The 14,304-nt window shown below is 40.4% G+C and overlaps 1 protein-coding gene across 3 annotated transcripts in view; it reads right to left on the minus strand.

Annotated features, from left to right (window-relative positions):
* LOC124711116 (splicing factor, suppressor of white-apricot homolog) overlaps positions 1–14,304 on the minus strand; it is a 170,270-nt gene that overhangs the window by 16,169 nt on the left and 139,797 nt on the right. For 2 of the 3 annotated variants that reach the window (XM_047240981.1, XM_047240980.1), the window contains exon 13: positions 8,375–8,501. In XM_047240981.1, coding sequence (XP_047096937.1) covers positions 8,375–8,501 — 127 coding nt within the window. The remainder of the gene's footprint in view (positions 1–8,374; positions 8,502–14,304) is intronic. The other variant, XM_047240983.1, reaches the window with a different exon arrangement.

Consider the following 14,304-nt stretch of genomic DNA (forward strand, 5'->3'; position numbering starts at 1 on the left):
CCTTAGGGGGAAAAAAGGACAGGTATACACTCGCACACACACACATCCATCTGCACATACACAGACACAAGCAGACATTTGTAAAGGCAAAGAGTTTGGGCAGAGATGTCAGTCGAGGCGGAAGTGCAGAGGCAAAGATGTTGTTGAAAGACAGGTGAGGTATGAGCGGCGGCAACTTGAAATTAGCGGAGGTTGAGGCCTGGCGGATAACGAGAAGAGAGGATATACTGAAGGGCAAGTTCCCATCTCCGGAGTTCTGACAGGTTGGTGTTAGTGGGAAGTATCCAGATAACCCGGATGGTGTAACACTGCGCCAAGATGTGCTGGCCGTGCACCAAGGCATGTTTAGCCACAGGGTGATCCTCATTACCAACAAGCAACAGTACCTCCATTATGACAGCTGCCACCCATTCCACATGAAACGGTCCCTTCCCTACAGCCTAGGACTTCGTGGCAAACGAATCTGCTCCAGTCCGGAATCCCTGAACCATTACACCAACAACCTGAAAACAGCTTTCACATCCCGCAACTACCCTCCCGACCTGGTACAGAAGCGAAGAACCAGAGCCACTTCCTCATCCCCTCAAACCCAGAACCTCCCACAGAAGAACCACAAAACTGCCCCACTTGTGACAGGATACTTTCCGGGACTGGATCAGACGCTGAATGTGGCTCTACAGCAGGGATACGACTTCCTCAAATCCTGCCCTGAAATGAGACCCATCCTTCATGAAATCCTCCCCACTCCACCAAGAGTGTCTTTCTGCTGTCCACCTAACCTTCGTAACCTCTTAGTTCATCCCTATGAAATCCACAAACCACCTTCCCTACCCTCTGGCTCCTACCCTTGTAACCGCCCCCGGTGTAAAAACTGTCCAATGCACCCTCCCACCACCACCTACTCCAGTCCTGTACCCCGGAAGGTGTACACGATCAAAGGCAGAGCCACGTGTGAAAGCACCCACGTGATTTACCAACTGTACACGATCAAAGGCAGAGCCACGTGTGAAAGCACCCACGTGATTTACCAACTGACCTGCCTACACTGTGAAGCTTTCTATGTGGGAATGACCAGCAACAAATTGTCCATTCGCATGAATGGACACAGGCAGACAGTGTTTGTTGGTAATGAGGATCACCCTGTGGCTAAACATGCCTTGGTGCACGGCCAGCACATCTTGGCACAGTGTTACACCGTCCAGGTTATCTGGATACTTCCCACTAACACCAACCTGTCAGAACACCGGAGATGGGAACTTGGCCTTCAGTATATCCTCTCTTCTCGTTATCCGCCAGGCCTCAACCTCCGCTAATTTCAAGTTGCCGTCGCTCATACCTCACCTGTCTTTCAACAACATCTTTGCCTCTGTACTTCCGCCTCGACTGACATCTCTGCCCAAACTCTTTGTCTTTGAATATGTCTGTATATGTGTGGATGGATATGTGTGTGTGTGAGCGCGAGTGTATACCCGTCCTTTTTCCACCCCTAAGGTAAGTCTTTCCGCTCCCGGGATTGGAATGACTCCTTACCCTCTCCCTTAAAACCCACATCCTTTCGTCTTTCCCTCTCCTTTCCTCTTTCCTGGCGAGGCAACCGTTGGTTGCGAAAGCTAGAATTTTGTGTGTATGTTTGTGTTTGTTTGTGTGTCTATCGACCTGCCAGTGCTTTCATTTGGTAAGTCACAACATCTTTGTTTTTACATATTTTCTGCACTAGTCTTCCACCTTGCACTCTAGGTGAAGTCCAGAACATATAGATGCCATTACCACCCAACCAATATCTATCCATTGAAGTTAAACTATTCTGTCGTGTCTCTGTTCAGGCTGTACTTATTCTTGGATCATACTAAAAATTAAACTGAAATCAAAGAAATGCTTAAGCTCAACATGATTTGTAAGCAACGATTTGCCACTTTTTTGCTATTGTATACATATCAGTGAATTCTGATGCAGAAGTAAAGATGTCTTCTGAGAAATACTGAGACCAGTGCTGCAAAGTGCTTTTCAACATCACTCGAACCCGAAAGGAAAATGTCATATTACCAACATGTGATGTGTGCTGTGATATTTGAAATATTAACAGAATATACTAATGTACTTCACCTCTATACTGGTACCATCTGCAAAAAGAAAACTCTTCTCAACAAAATCCTTCTCTCACGTAACCACCTCTGTCACTGCGTCACCTCAATTTATAAAGCTGAGGATTCTGTTCATGAGACTCTTTTTAGAATTATACATTGTTATGAACATGCACCAAGAGATTGATTGGAAGAAATGTTTCCAATTCATTACTGCATTTGAGACAAGTTTCATCATCACTGCCTTCTTCCAAAGATGTTTCTTTTGTATCATTCACCAGCAGTTGTAGTAGAAATCAACATTAGTGAAGTCATCTTCAGACAAATCACTGTTGTCTAACATTTTGTTCAAAATATTAAGTATTTTACTTTCAGACAAAATACATTTTGATGTTACTGAAGTGAAAACAATAATATCCCACTTACAAAAAAAAAAAAAAATTTAATGTGAAAGTTAACTTTCACAATTCTTAGCTCAGAATTAATACCAGTACTATTGTGCAGTTGAATGATAAGAATGGTAAGATCTAAACAAAATGTGAACCCCCACAATAGTGTTGGTCATTATTTACTACACAAGAACTATCAAATTTGAACAGAAATATGAAGAACAGTTTTAGTTATTACACCTACTTTGATAAGAAAATGTTAATATTGTCGTTCTTTTAAGCACTATAATGAAAAATAATGAAACATCTTGTCTTGGTCTTACAAGAATGGACGTGAGTCAATGTGAGCCATAGATGCGAAAACAAGTCAAGAAAATATTACTAACTGACCCATCAAATGAAAGGGATATGAAACAGGCAAAATACCCTCAGACTTCAGAATGAATGTAATAATTGGCATTCCAAAGAAAGCAGGTGCTGGCACCATAAACCTTGCCAAACTATCAGATTAATAAGTCACGCTTGCAATACATTGACATGGATCACTTAGGAAAGACTGAAAAACTGGTAGAAGTCAATCTCAAAGAAGATCAGTTTGAGTTCCAGAGAAATGGAGGAACACATGAGAGAATAATGACCCTACAACTTATAAGTTAACGAAAGGCACACCTGCAGTTACCGCTTTTGTAGATTTCGAAAAAGTTTTTGACAATGTTGACTGGAATACACTCTTTAAAATGTTGATGGTAGCTTGGATCAAATACAGGGAGCAAAATGTTATTTACTACTTGTAGAGAATCCACGCTGCATTTATACAAGTTGGACATGAAAGGGAAGCCATAGTTGAGAAGTGATAGAGACAGGATTGTAGCCTATCCTTGAGGTTATTCAATCTGCACACTAATTTTGAAGGAAAGCAAGGGTACATCTGGAAAGAGCATTAAAGCTCAAGGAGAAGAAATAAAAACCTTTCAGTTTGCAGATGACACCGTAATTCTATCCAGTGGCTATGGTCTTGGAATAGTAGTTGAATGGGAGATGCTGTCTTGAAAAAAGATTATACGATGAACATCAACAAAAGTAAAACAAAGGTAATGAAACATGACAAAACCGATCAGGCGGTGCTGAAGAAATTAGTTTAGGAAGTGAGACATTCAAAGTAGTAGATGAGGTTTTGTTATTGGGGCAGCATAAAACTGTCGATAGCTAAAATATGGAAGATATAAAATGCAAACTGGCTACAGCAAGAATGGATTTTCTGAAACAGAAAAATTCATTGACATCTAATACAAATTTAAGTCAGATGTGGACAGCAGGCAATTCAGACAAGAGGGTAATATAAGCTTTTGATATGTGGTGCTACAGAAGATTCAATGTTGGAGGAAGGTTCCTGTAGAAGGTAAATACTCTAGAATTAAAGGAGACATGCTATTTGCAGCAAGTTGGCTGGTTGTGATGGGGATAGTGTGGGCAGTGGGAGAGACTGGGGGGGGGTGGCTGTTGGCTAGGAGGGAGATCCGTTTGCCATCTAGGAATGGACGAGAGGGGGGCAGATATAGCTGCAGCACCTGACGGGAAGTGGCACATGCTGAAGGTAATGAGGGGACGTAAACTGGGAGGGGTGACAGGGTAGAGTAATGAGAAACTGTTGGCTGGAGGCTGTGTGGACAATGGGTTACCTGAGACTGAGGCCAGGACTGTTATGGGAAAGTAGGATACGTTGTAAGGGCAACTCCCATCTGCGAAGTTCAGAGAAGATGGTGGTGGAGGAAAGGATCCCGGGGGTTTGGGTTGCGAAGCAGCCATGAAATTAAGCGTGTTGTATTCAGCAGCATGTTGTGCCATCAAGTGGTCAACTTTGTTCCTGAAAACTGTTGGCAGTGGCCATTCATCCTGGTGGACAGCTGGTTGGTAGTCATACCGACATAAAAGACTGTACAGTGTTCGCATTAGAGTTGGTATACGACATGGCTGCTTTCACAGGTGGCCTAGCCTCTGAAGGGGTCAGATAAGCCTGCGACAGAACTGGAGTGGGTGGTTTGAAGTGTGTGGTTTGGGCAGGTCTTGCACCTAGGTCTGCCACAGGGATCTCTGTGCCATGTCATATATCAACTCTGTTGCAATACTGCAAAGCCTTTTGTATTGCTATGACTGCCAACAAGCTGTCCACGAGGATGAATGCTCTTCATCAAACTGTTGTCAAAAACAAAGCTGACCACCTGTTGGCACAACATACAGCTGAGCACACCATGCTCAGTTTCAATGGTTGCTTCAAAACCTAAGCCATCTGGATCCTTCCCTCCATAACCATATTCTCTGAACTATGCAGATACGAGTTACACTTACAACACATCCTCCGCTCCCATAATTGTTCTAGCCTCAATCTCAGGTAACCCATTGTCTCTGCGCCCTCCACCCAACAGTTTCCACTTCCTCTGTCCTGTCACCTCCTCCCAACTCACGTCCCCACATAGCCTACTTCCCTTCCTAGCTGACAAACTAGCCTCCCTCCTAGCCGCTAGCCACCCACCCCCAGTCCCTCTCACCACCTCTCTTTCCCTCTACCCACACCACCCAACACTACTCCCACTACAACCAGCCCATCTGCCGTGGAATAGAAACTGGAAGAGGTGTAAGACAAGGTTGTTGTTTATCACCAACACTGTTCAACATATATCTGGAGGAAATTATTAGCCAAAGTTTTGATGGAAGGGCAGGAGCTTGTATAGGGGGTCGGAGAGTGGAGTGTACAAGGTTTGCAGACGACAGTTGTGATGGCAGAGAGTGCAAGAGAGATGGAACAAATGTTAGATGATCTAAACACAAAATTAGAAGAATATGGAATGAAGATTAACAAGAAGAAAACGAAAAGCATGGTAAAGGGGAGAAAATGCCGTATGAAAATAGGGGGAGAGGAAATAGAACAAGTGAATGACTTCAATTACTGGGGACGTGTAATAATGGATGATATGTAATGCTCAATAGAAATTAGGAAAAGAATTGCAATGGTAAAGAAGGATTCAAGAGGAAACAGAAATTACCTTGTGGACCACTAAACAAAGATCTGAGGAAAAGACTTGTCAAATGTTACATCTGGAGCGTTGCACTATATGGTGCGAAGACCTGGACATTTAGGAAGGAAGATGAACGAAGACTGGAGTCACTAGAGACGTGGATATGGAGAAGAATGAAAAAATTGAAATAGGTGGACCGAGTAAGGAATGAAGAAGTATTAAGAAGAGTTGGAAAAGAAAGAAACATACTGAAAGTTATCAGAAAGAGAAAAAGAACTGGATTGGACATTGTTTGAGGAGGGACTGTTTATTAAAGGAAGGAATAGAAGGAATGGTGGAGGGAAAAAGGGGAAGAGGAAAACAAGACATCAAATGCTGGAAAATATAAAAGGAGACAAATATCCAGAAACAAAAAGACTGGCTATGGACAGACAAGAGTGGAAGAGGCTTAACCCATGACAAGACCTGCCGTAAGGCAGAACAGCATGCTACTACTCTGCTACGGAATAGCGTTAGCACTGTCAGTCTAGCTGGCACCATGTAGCTCATCAAAGAAAAACTCCGAAAGCTAGCAAGGTTTCCTTTTTTGTGTGTGATTATCGAAAAGCCTAAACTTCCACTTTTCAGTGATTGGTCTCCTTTAAGCTTCAATTATTTACGAATTCTGAAGATTGGATGTGTAGATGAATTACAAATGAGGATGTACTAAATTTAATAGGGGGAAAAAAGAAATGTATGCCACAACTTGAGTAAATAAGGGTTCAACTGATAGGATACATCCTGTGGCATCAAGGAACTGTTAGTCTGGTAAAGAAAGAAAGTGTATTTGGGGGGTGGGGGGGGTGGGGGGGGGGGGGGGAGTAAAATTGTAGAAGGAAACTAAATACAGTAAGCAGGTTCACATAGAGGTAGGCTGCAGTAGTTACGCAGAGATGAACAGGCTTGCACAGGATAGACTAGCATGGAGAGCTGCATCAAAGTCTTCGGCCTGAACATCTCTGTTGTTGTTGTCTTCAGTCCTGAGACTGGTTTGATGCAGCTCTCCATTATCAATAATTTTTTCCTATGTTGTTACATGTTACACAAGAACATACAGAAAGTATAAACTGGACCTAGAGAGAAAAGTATTTTTTTCTTCAACATGGGTTTTAAAGTAGATGTATTTGTTTGTTCAAATGAATAAACGTGAATATAACACCACTGAAAAATTCTCTGTTTTGGAATGGAAATTGCTTTAAACTAGTTGAGAGTTTTAAAGAGTCTACTCTTGTAATTTCAACAATTAGAAAATGAATGACTGAACTTAGATGTTCTGTTATTTCTCATGAAAATTATACCATCTACGGAGATCACAAACTTGGAAGCACAAAAAGATCAGTACAGTTCAGTAAAATGTATGAAACAGATGGTACTACAGGCATACTTCAGGAAAGAATGCAGAATTTTTTTACCACATGGAAAACTAACTACAACAAAGCTTTGTGGAAGATGATCGACATTTATTAATTTGTTTAATACAGATCAAAATTGAACATGAAAAGGAATTTCTCAGCATTCTCTGGACCTTTTGTAAACACTCAAATTGACAGTTTTTAACAATTTGTTACTGGGGGGCGAGACATGGTCCACTACATAATGCTACAAATGAAACAACAAAGTAATAGTCAACAAACTGGTCCCAAAAATATAGCAAAGGAATCATAAGAAATTTATGTAAACAATAACCTATGTGCTGATGATTAAAATAGAAGTAACAAGAAAAGCTGTCAGTATAATTAATTCATTGCCTTTAAATGAGAAGACAGGGATTAGAGCTGAAGGAAAAGGGCAAACTTTTTTTTTTTTTAATGGAACATTAATTTGTAAATAGCATTAAAAAGGACGGCATACTGAAGGAACTGAAAATGAAATGATCATATGGCATTGTTGGCCAGGAGGTCCCATTCGACGGAGTTCGGCTGCCATATTACAAGTTCTCTTTAATTGACGCCACATCGGCAACTTGCGAGTCAATGATGATGAAAATGATGATGGACACATAACACCCAGTCCCCTGCCAGGAATCAAATCCAGGCCCCCTGCGTGGTAGGTGGTAACACTACCACTACACGATGGAGGTGGACAAGGAAGGAACTATAACCTGTAGAATGTAAACAGAAGCCAAGTCTCAAACTATATAAAAGTTGTGATATGGGAAGTTTAATGAAAACAATGAGCGGCAGTAAATGAAATTTGAGTTGAATTGTTGCTCTTTGACAATGTTTCAGTATATAAAGTGAATCAATAAACAACAGTCTTTGTTGGCCACATATCCATTTTATCTGTTGGTCCATGAGTGGGTTAGTACTTCAGACATGGTACATCAAATTAAAATTACTGCACATGAAACTATTAAATTAATTTACCAATGTAGCATACTCACTCCCAAAATCTTGACAGCATATGTTCAAAATCAAGTAAAGGACTGTATTAATTCTTCCTGTGTATCACACACAATGATCATCACCAAAAAATACATGCAAATCAGACTCATAACATTAGATACTTATTTTTCCTAAACACAAATCATGAATGAATCAGAGGGGAGACTGTAGAATAATTTTACTGGAAGACTATGTATCCTCCATCAAACAGTGAGTGGTTGAGTATAAATGTCAATGTTGGTGTGGATGTAGTTATTTTAAGTACCCTCTCAAACTCCCCACATTCTTGAGTGTCATTAAAACAATGTATTAGCAGCAATGCCTGTCTGTAGATAATTATGGAACAACAGTATCGCAAAATCCAAGTCAATGACAGGTGCTGCTGAACTCTTAGCCACACATTCAGTAAATAGTAAGAACTTAATACAAAAACATATAAAGCAATTAAGAGAGTATCAATAAATCACCTGTGATGTGACTCCTTTTTCCTCTTGTGTTTATGCCGAACTTGAGTTTCTCCTTCGCTCAAAGGCCTTGTATGTTCAGCGCTGGGACTGTGACTTGGAGCCTGCCGCTTCAGTTCTTCCTGTGCTGCTGAAAAAAATATGTATACTAAAACTACAAAAAAAGTATAATGAACTACAATAGCACTCTTCCTAGTTTTGAGAACTGCCACTTTTTTCATCATGGAGGAAAGTGTGGTAGGTTTCAGGTGGTTAGGAGGATGAGAAGGCCCGATTTGTTTTAAAGAGAAAGCAAGACATAAATTATGGTAGAGTTCTCAAGAAAAACAGGTGAAAGATAAATATATCAGTAAGTATTGCAATAGTTTCTGTCTAGAAATGGGAAAAATCCCAAGAGACAGGCAGGGGACACGATAAAGATGAAAAAACAATAAAGATGACAAACAGCAAGAAAGACAATAAAAAGGGGGGAAATAAATACATTGGGGAGGATTTTTTAAGAGAGACAGCAAGTCCAGGTAAGCAGCTGGATGGGAAAGAATGTTGTAAAGAAAGTTTCCATCCTCAGGAAAACGAATTTCTTTCTTATCAAGAGAGAAAGTGCCAAATAAGTGAGTCAGTCTGATGAGAAATCTAGTTATAATGCCAAGATCAACAACGTTTAGGTAATTCATCAATTCTCAAAATGACACACAAATTATCAGTAAGAAAATAAAAGAAATCAACAACTGACTCTGAACAATCGGTCACTGATGAGATCTATTTTTTTCTACTTTGCTTGTACAGTATATGCTGCATTGGTTCTGTGTAGTAATACACTATCTAATCCAAGTTTCATATCATGACAAAGTTTCTTTTATGTAAATGCAATCAACAACATAACATAAGAATCATTTTAATTTTTCAAGGAACTCCTCAGCAGAATAGGAGTGACCCATTAGGAAATTCTTCAGTTTCAATCTGAAAGCCCATGGACTACTGCTAAGATTTTCGAATTCTTGTGGTAGCTTATTGAAAATGATTGCAGGGCAGTATACTGCACACCTTTCTGCCCAAGAGTTAAGGAAGTCCATCCAAATGCAGGTTGGATTTCTGCCTAGTATTAACAGAGTGAAAGCTGCTTATTTTTGGGAATGAGCTGATATTGTTAACAAGAAATGACAATAAAGAATATATATACATTGAGAGGCCAATGTCAGAATACCCAGACTAGTGAACAGGGATCAATAAGAGGTTTGCAAACTTACACCTCTTATTTCCCAAACCGCCCGTTTCTGAGCCAAAAATATCCTTTTAGAATGGGAAGAGTTATCCCAAAAATATAATACCATACGACACGAGCGAATGAAAATAAGCAAAGTAGACTAATTTTCATGTCAAACGATCACTTACTTCAGATACCGTTCGAATAATAAAAATGGCAGCATAAAGTCTTTGAAGAAGATCCTGAACTTGGCTTTCCATGACAGTTTACTATCTATCTCAACACCTAAAAATTTGAACTTTTCAGTTTCACTAACCATATACCCACTCTGTGAAATTAATATGTCGGGTTTTGTTGAATTGTGTGTTAGTAACTGTAAAAACTGAGTCTTAGTGTGATTTAGCATTAGTTTATTTTCTACAAGCCATAAATTTATGTCATGAAATGCACTATTTGAAACCGAGCCAATGTTGCACACAACATGCTTTACTACCAAGCTAGTGTCATCAGCAAACAGAAACATTATAGAGTTACCTGTAACACTAGAGGGCATATCATTTATATACATAAAGAACAGGAATGGCCCCAGCACTGATCCATGGAGCACCCCCTACTTGACCGTACCACACTCAGACCCCACATCACAGCCATTCTCAACACTGTGAATAATGACCTCTTGCTGTCTGTTGTTAAAGTATGAGGTGAACCAATTGTGAGCTAATCCTTGTATTCCATAATGGTCCAACTTTTGGAGCAACAGTTTGTGATCCGCACAAAAGCCTTAGTTAAATCAAAAATATGCCTAATGTTTGAAACCTTTAGTTTAAGCCATCCAGTAGCTCACAGAGAAAAGAGAATATAGCATTTTCAGTTGTTAAACAACTTTTAAAGCCGAACTGTACATTAGCTAGCAAATTATGTGATATAAAATGATCAATTATCCTTACACACACAGCCTTTTTCAAAAACTTTATCAAACACTGAGGGCATAGAAATAGGTCTAAAATTGTCTACATTATCCCTTTCTCCATTTTTATAAAGAACATTTAATACTGAGTTCTTTAATCATTCAGGGAACTGATGAAGTCTTAAGAAAAAAATTACAAATATGGCTACGTACAGGGTTAAAATGTGCAGCACAGTATTTTAATATTCAGCTACATACTCCCATCATGTCTTCAGTTATTTAGTTGGCTGGTTCAAATGGCTCTCAGCACTATGGGACTTAACATCTTAGGTCATCAGTCCCCTAGAACTTAGAACTACTTAAACCTAACTAACCTAAGGACATCACACAACACCCAGCCATCACGAGGCAGAGAAAATCCCTGACCCCGCAGTTATTTAGTTATTGACTCAATTTTGCCCTTGTAAGTATCGCAGAGGAGTATTTCGGAAATCAGTCTTGGAAAGACATTTTCAAAGAGAGTTATATGATTCCCTGTAGAAACTAAGTTTTTATTTAATTCACCAGCAACATTCAGAAAGTGATTGTTAAATTCTACACATGTATCTGGCTTATCAGTAACACAAACATTTTTACTACATACTGACTTTATATTGTTGACATTGTGCTGCTGACCACACACTTCCTTCATAACTGACTATATGGTTTTAATGTTATCCTGTGAATTTGCTAATCTATTTGGGTACCCCACACTCTTTGCCTTCCTAGTAACATTTTTCAGCACCTTACAGTAATGTTTGTAATGGGCTACTCTAGCTTGGTTGTGACTACTTCTAACATTTTGAAGTAATTCCCACTTTGTTCTACATGAAATTCTTATCCCACTAGTCTGCCACCCACGATGCCTTTTACTGCTAGTATCCTGTTTATGTTCTAATGGAAGGCAGCTTTCAAAGAGCATGAGAAATGTGTTAAGGAAACAATCACATATAAAATTAATATTGAAGTCTCCACATACAACAAATTTTTGGTAGATTAAAACTGTGTGCCCGACCGAGACTCGAACTCGGGACCTTTGCCTTTCGCGGGCAAGTGCTCTACCATCTGAGCTACCGAAGCACAACTCACGCCCGGTACTCACAGCTTTACTTCTGCCAGTATCTCGTCTCCTACCTTCCAAACTTTACAGAAGCTCTCCTGCGAACCTAGCAGAACTAGCACTCCTGAAAGAAAGGATATAGCGGAGACATGGCTTAGCCACAGCCTGAGGGATGTTTCCAGAATGAGATTTTCACTCTGCAGCGGAGTGTGCGCTGATATGAAACTTCCTGGCAGATTAAAACTGTGTGCCCGACCGAGACTCGAACTTGGGACCTTTGCCTTTCGCGGGCAAGTGCTCTACCATCTGAGCTACCGAAGCACGACTCACACCCGGTACTCACAGCTTTACTTCTGCCCTGCTCTGGGCTTCACAACACTGGTGGCCTGGTGCTCAATCCCCAATACTTCCTGAATCTCCTCCTCCTAGCTGCCTTCTTACAAACTGCCAGTTCCCATTCCCCATCGCCATTCCCCCTCCTCATCTGATCTGGTTCCTCCTTTGTGTTTTGTAACTGCACCTGAAGGGCACAGGTCTTACACTCCTGCTCTTCTATCAATTTATTTCTGCTACAAATTCTGTATTTCCAGGAGAGGATCTCGCCAGAATGGCCACTGGCTTCCCCACTGCATCCCTCCCTCCCCAAAAGGAAATTACTTTGAACAAATCTCACACCATAACCCACTACACACAAATCAACGACAAAGCCCATACTTCTCACTCACGGTAAAATGTTAGCAATTACAGAAAAAAAACTGAACATCCACGTTACCCAAGTTCAACTGCTACAGTAGTATGATTTAAAGAATGAACAATACTGATCTCTCGTTTCGCTCTCTACTAAGAGAGTAACTACTTTTATTAATACTACAAAGCCACAACTAATACCAATACCATGAGAACTTCACACAATTTCTTATCTAAAATGAAAAATTCAAGCATCCTCTTGAACACTCAATGAAATTAAACACAGTGAATGGAAGTTTCTGTTGAAATATTTCACTAGAAACTATAAGAAACGCTGGATGAAAAGTACCATACTAAATTTAATAAATGACTACAACGCACAAACAACTTTATAAAACACAGTGAAAGTTATGTAAGACACTGGCATTGGCCCCTAAACATGACTCTATCTACGTTTTGACAGAAGTATAGGTTATTAACATGTATTCTGTTATGAATAAACACACACATTTTAACATATGTAAATTGGAGGAGGAGGAGATTAGTGTTTAACGTCCCGTCGACAATGAGGTCATTAGAGACGGAGCGCAAGCTCGGGTGAGGGAAGGATGGGGAAGGAAATCGGCCGTGCCTTTTCAAAGGAACCATCCCGGCATTTGCCTGAACCGATTTAGGGAGATCACGGAAAACCTAAATCAGGATGGCCGGAGACGGGATTGAACCGTCGTCGTCCTGAACGCGAGTCCAGTGTGCTAACCATTGCGCCACCTCGCTCTGTTTAACATAAGTAAATTGGACAGCAGTTACCACATGAAGGGTCTGACCTTCCTCCAACCTAGTATCAAATCAAAACTTAATTTAAACTTTCTTCCTTAGAAAAGGAAGGGAAAGGAACCTGGCAACCACTGCACAAAGCAATGTTTATAGAAACTTTAAAAAACCAATGAAGAAGAGATTTGGGAAACAAAAAATGAGTGACGGTTAATATTTGATCTCCAAATCCCAACAAAAACTTCAATTCAGGTATGTTTTCTACATTTAATACATGTTGCTGATACGTTATACACCTCCTTTGTAGAACCAAGTTCCTCTTGTGTTGTTCTGCTAGCACGAAAACACAACGAATTTCTTTATTACAAATAACCTTAGATCGGGCAACCAAAGCTAAAAAGATTGTGCGTAATGGGAGGGACAAACAAGCAATTTAAATCCGAGATTATAGAAGTCTGTATTAACATAGAGTGGAAGTCCACATGTGTAATAGCTGTTTATCGTGTTTACCCTGTATGACAACCGGTTTCATACTCTGGAGGTATATCTTCGAGTCATATAAAACAAATGTTTCATATGCCCAAAATTCCAAGGTACAAGTGTGCGTAAAAACATGTCACTCCTCAGTAAAACCTTGGGTGAAACGACAGATGGATATCCAATTCAAACTACGCACAATCATTAACATATCTCCAAAACACAGTCAAGACACGAGCTCAGGCAGCACATGACAATCCATGTGACAGGATAAAACCATAATCAGAATACGAAGGGGAAACAAAGAATTAAAAGACATACAATCCTATCATACAAGGATTGTCATGTGCTGTCTGGGTTTGTCTCTTGACTGTGTTTAGGAGATGTATTAGTGATCATGCATGGTACGGATCAGATGCCCATCTGCCATTTCATCCAAGGTTGTACTGTGGCGCGACTTGTTTTTGCACATACTTGTACCTCAGAATTCGTTGTTGTTGTTGTTGTGGTCTTCAGTCCTGAGACTGGTTTGATGCAGCTCTCCATGCTACTCTATCCTGTGCAAGCTTTTTCATCTCCCAGTACTTACTGCAACCTACATCCTTCTGAATCTGCTTAGTGTATTCATCTCTTGGTCTCCCCCTACGATTTTTACCCTCCACGCTGCCCTCCAATACTAAATTGGTGATCCCTTGATGCCTCAGAACATGTCCTACCAACCGATCCCTTCTTCTGGTCAAGTTGTGCCACAAACTTCTCTTCTCCCCAATCCTATTCAATACTTCCTC

This window comes from Schistocerca piceifrons, chromosome 8 (genome assembly GCF_021461385.2).
Source record: "Schistocerca piceifrons isolate TAMUIC-IGC-003096 chromosome 8, iqSchPice1.1, whole genome shotgun sequence".
In the NCBI taxonomy this organism is placed as follows: Eukaryota; Metazoa; Arthropoda; class Insecta; order Orthoptera; family Acrididae; genus Schistocerca; species Schistocerca piceifrons.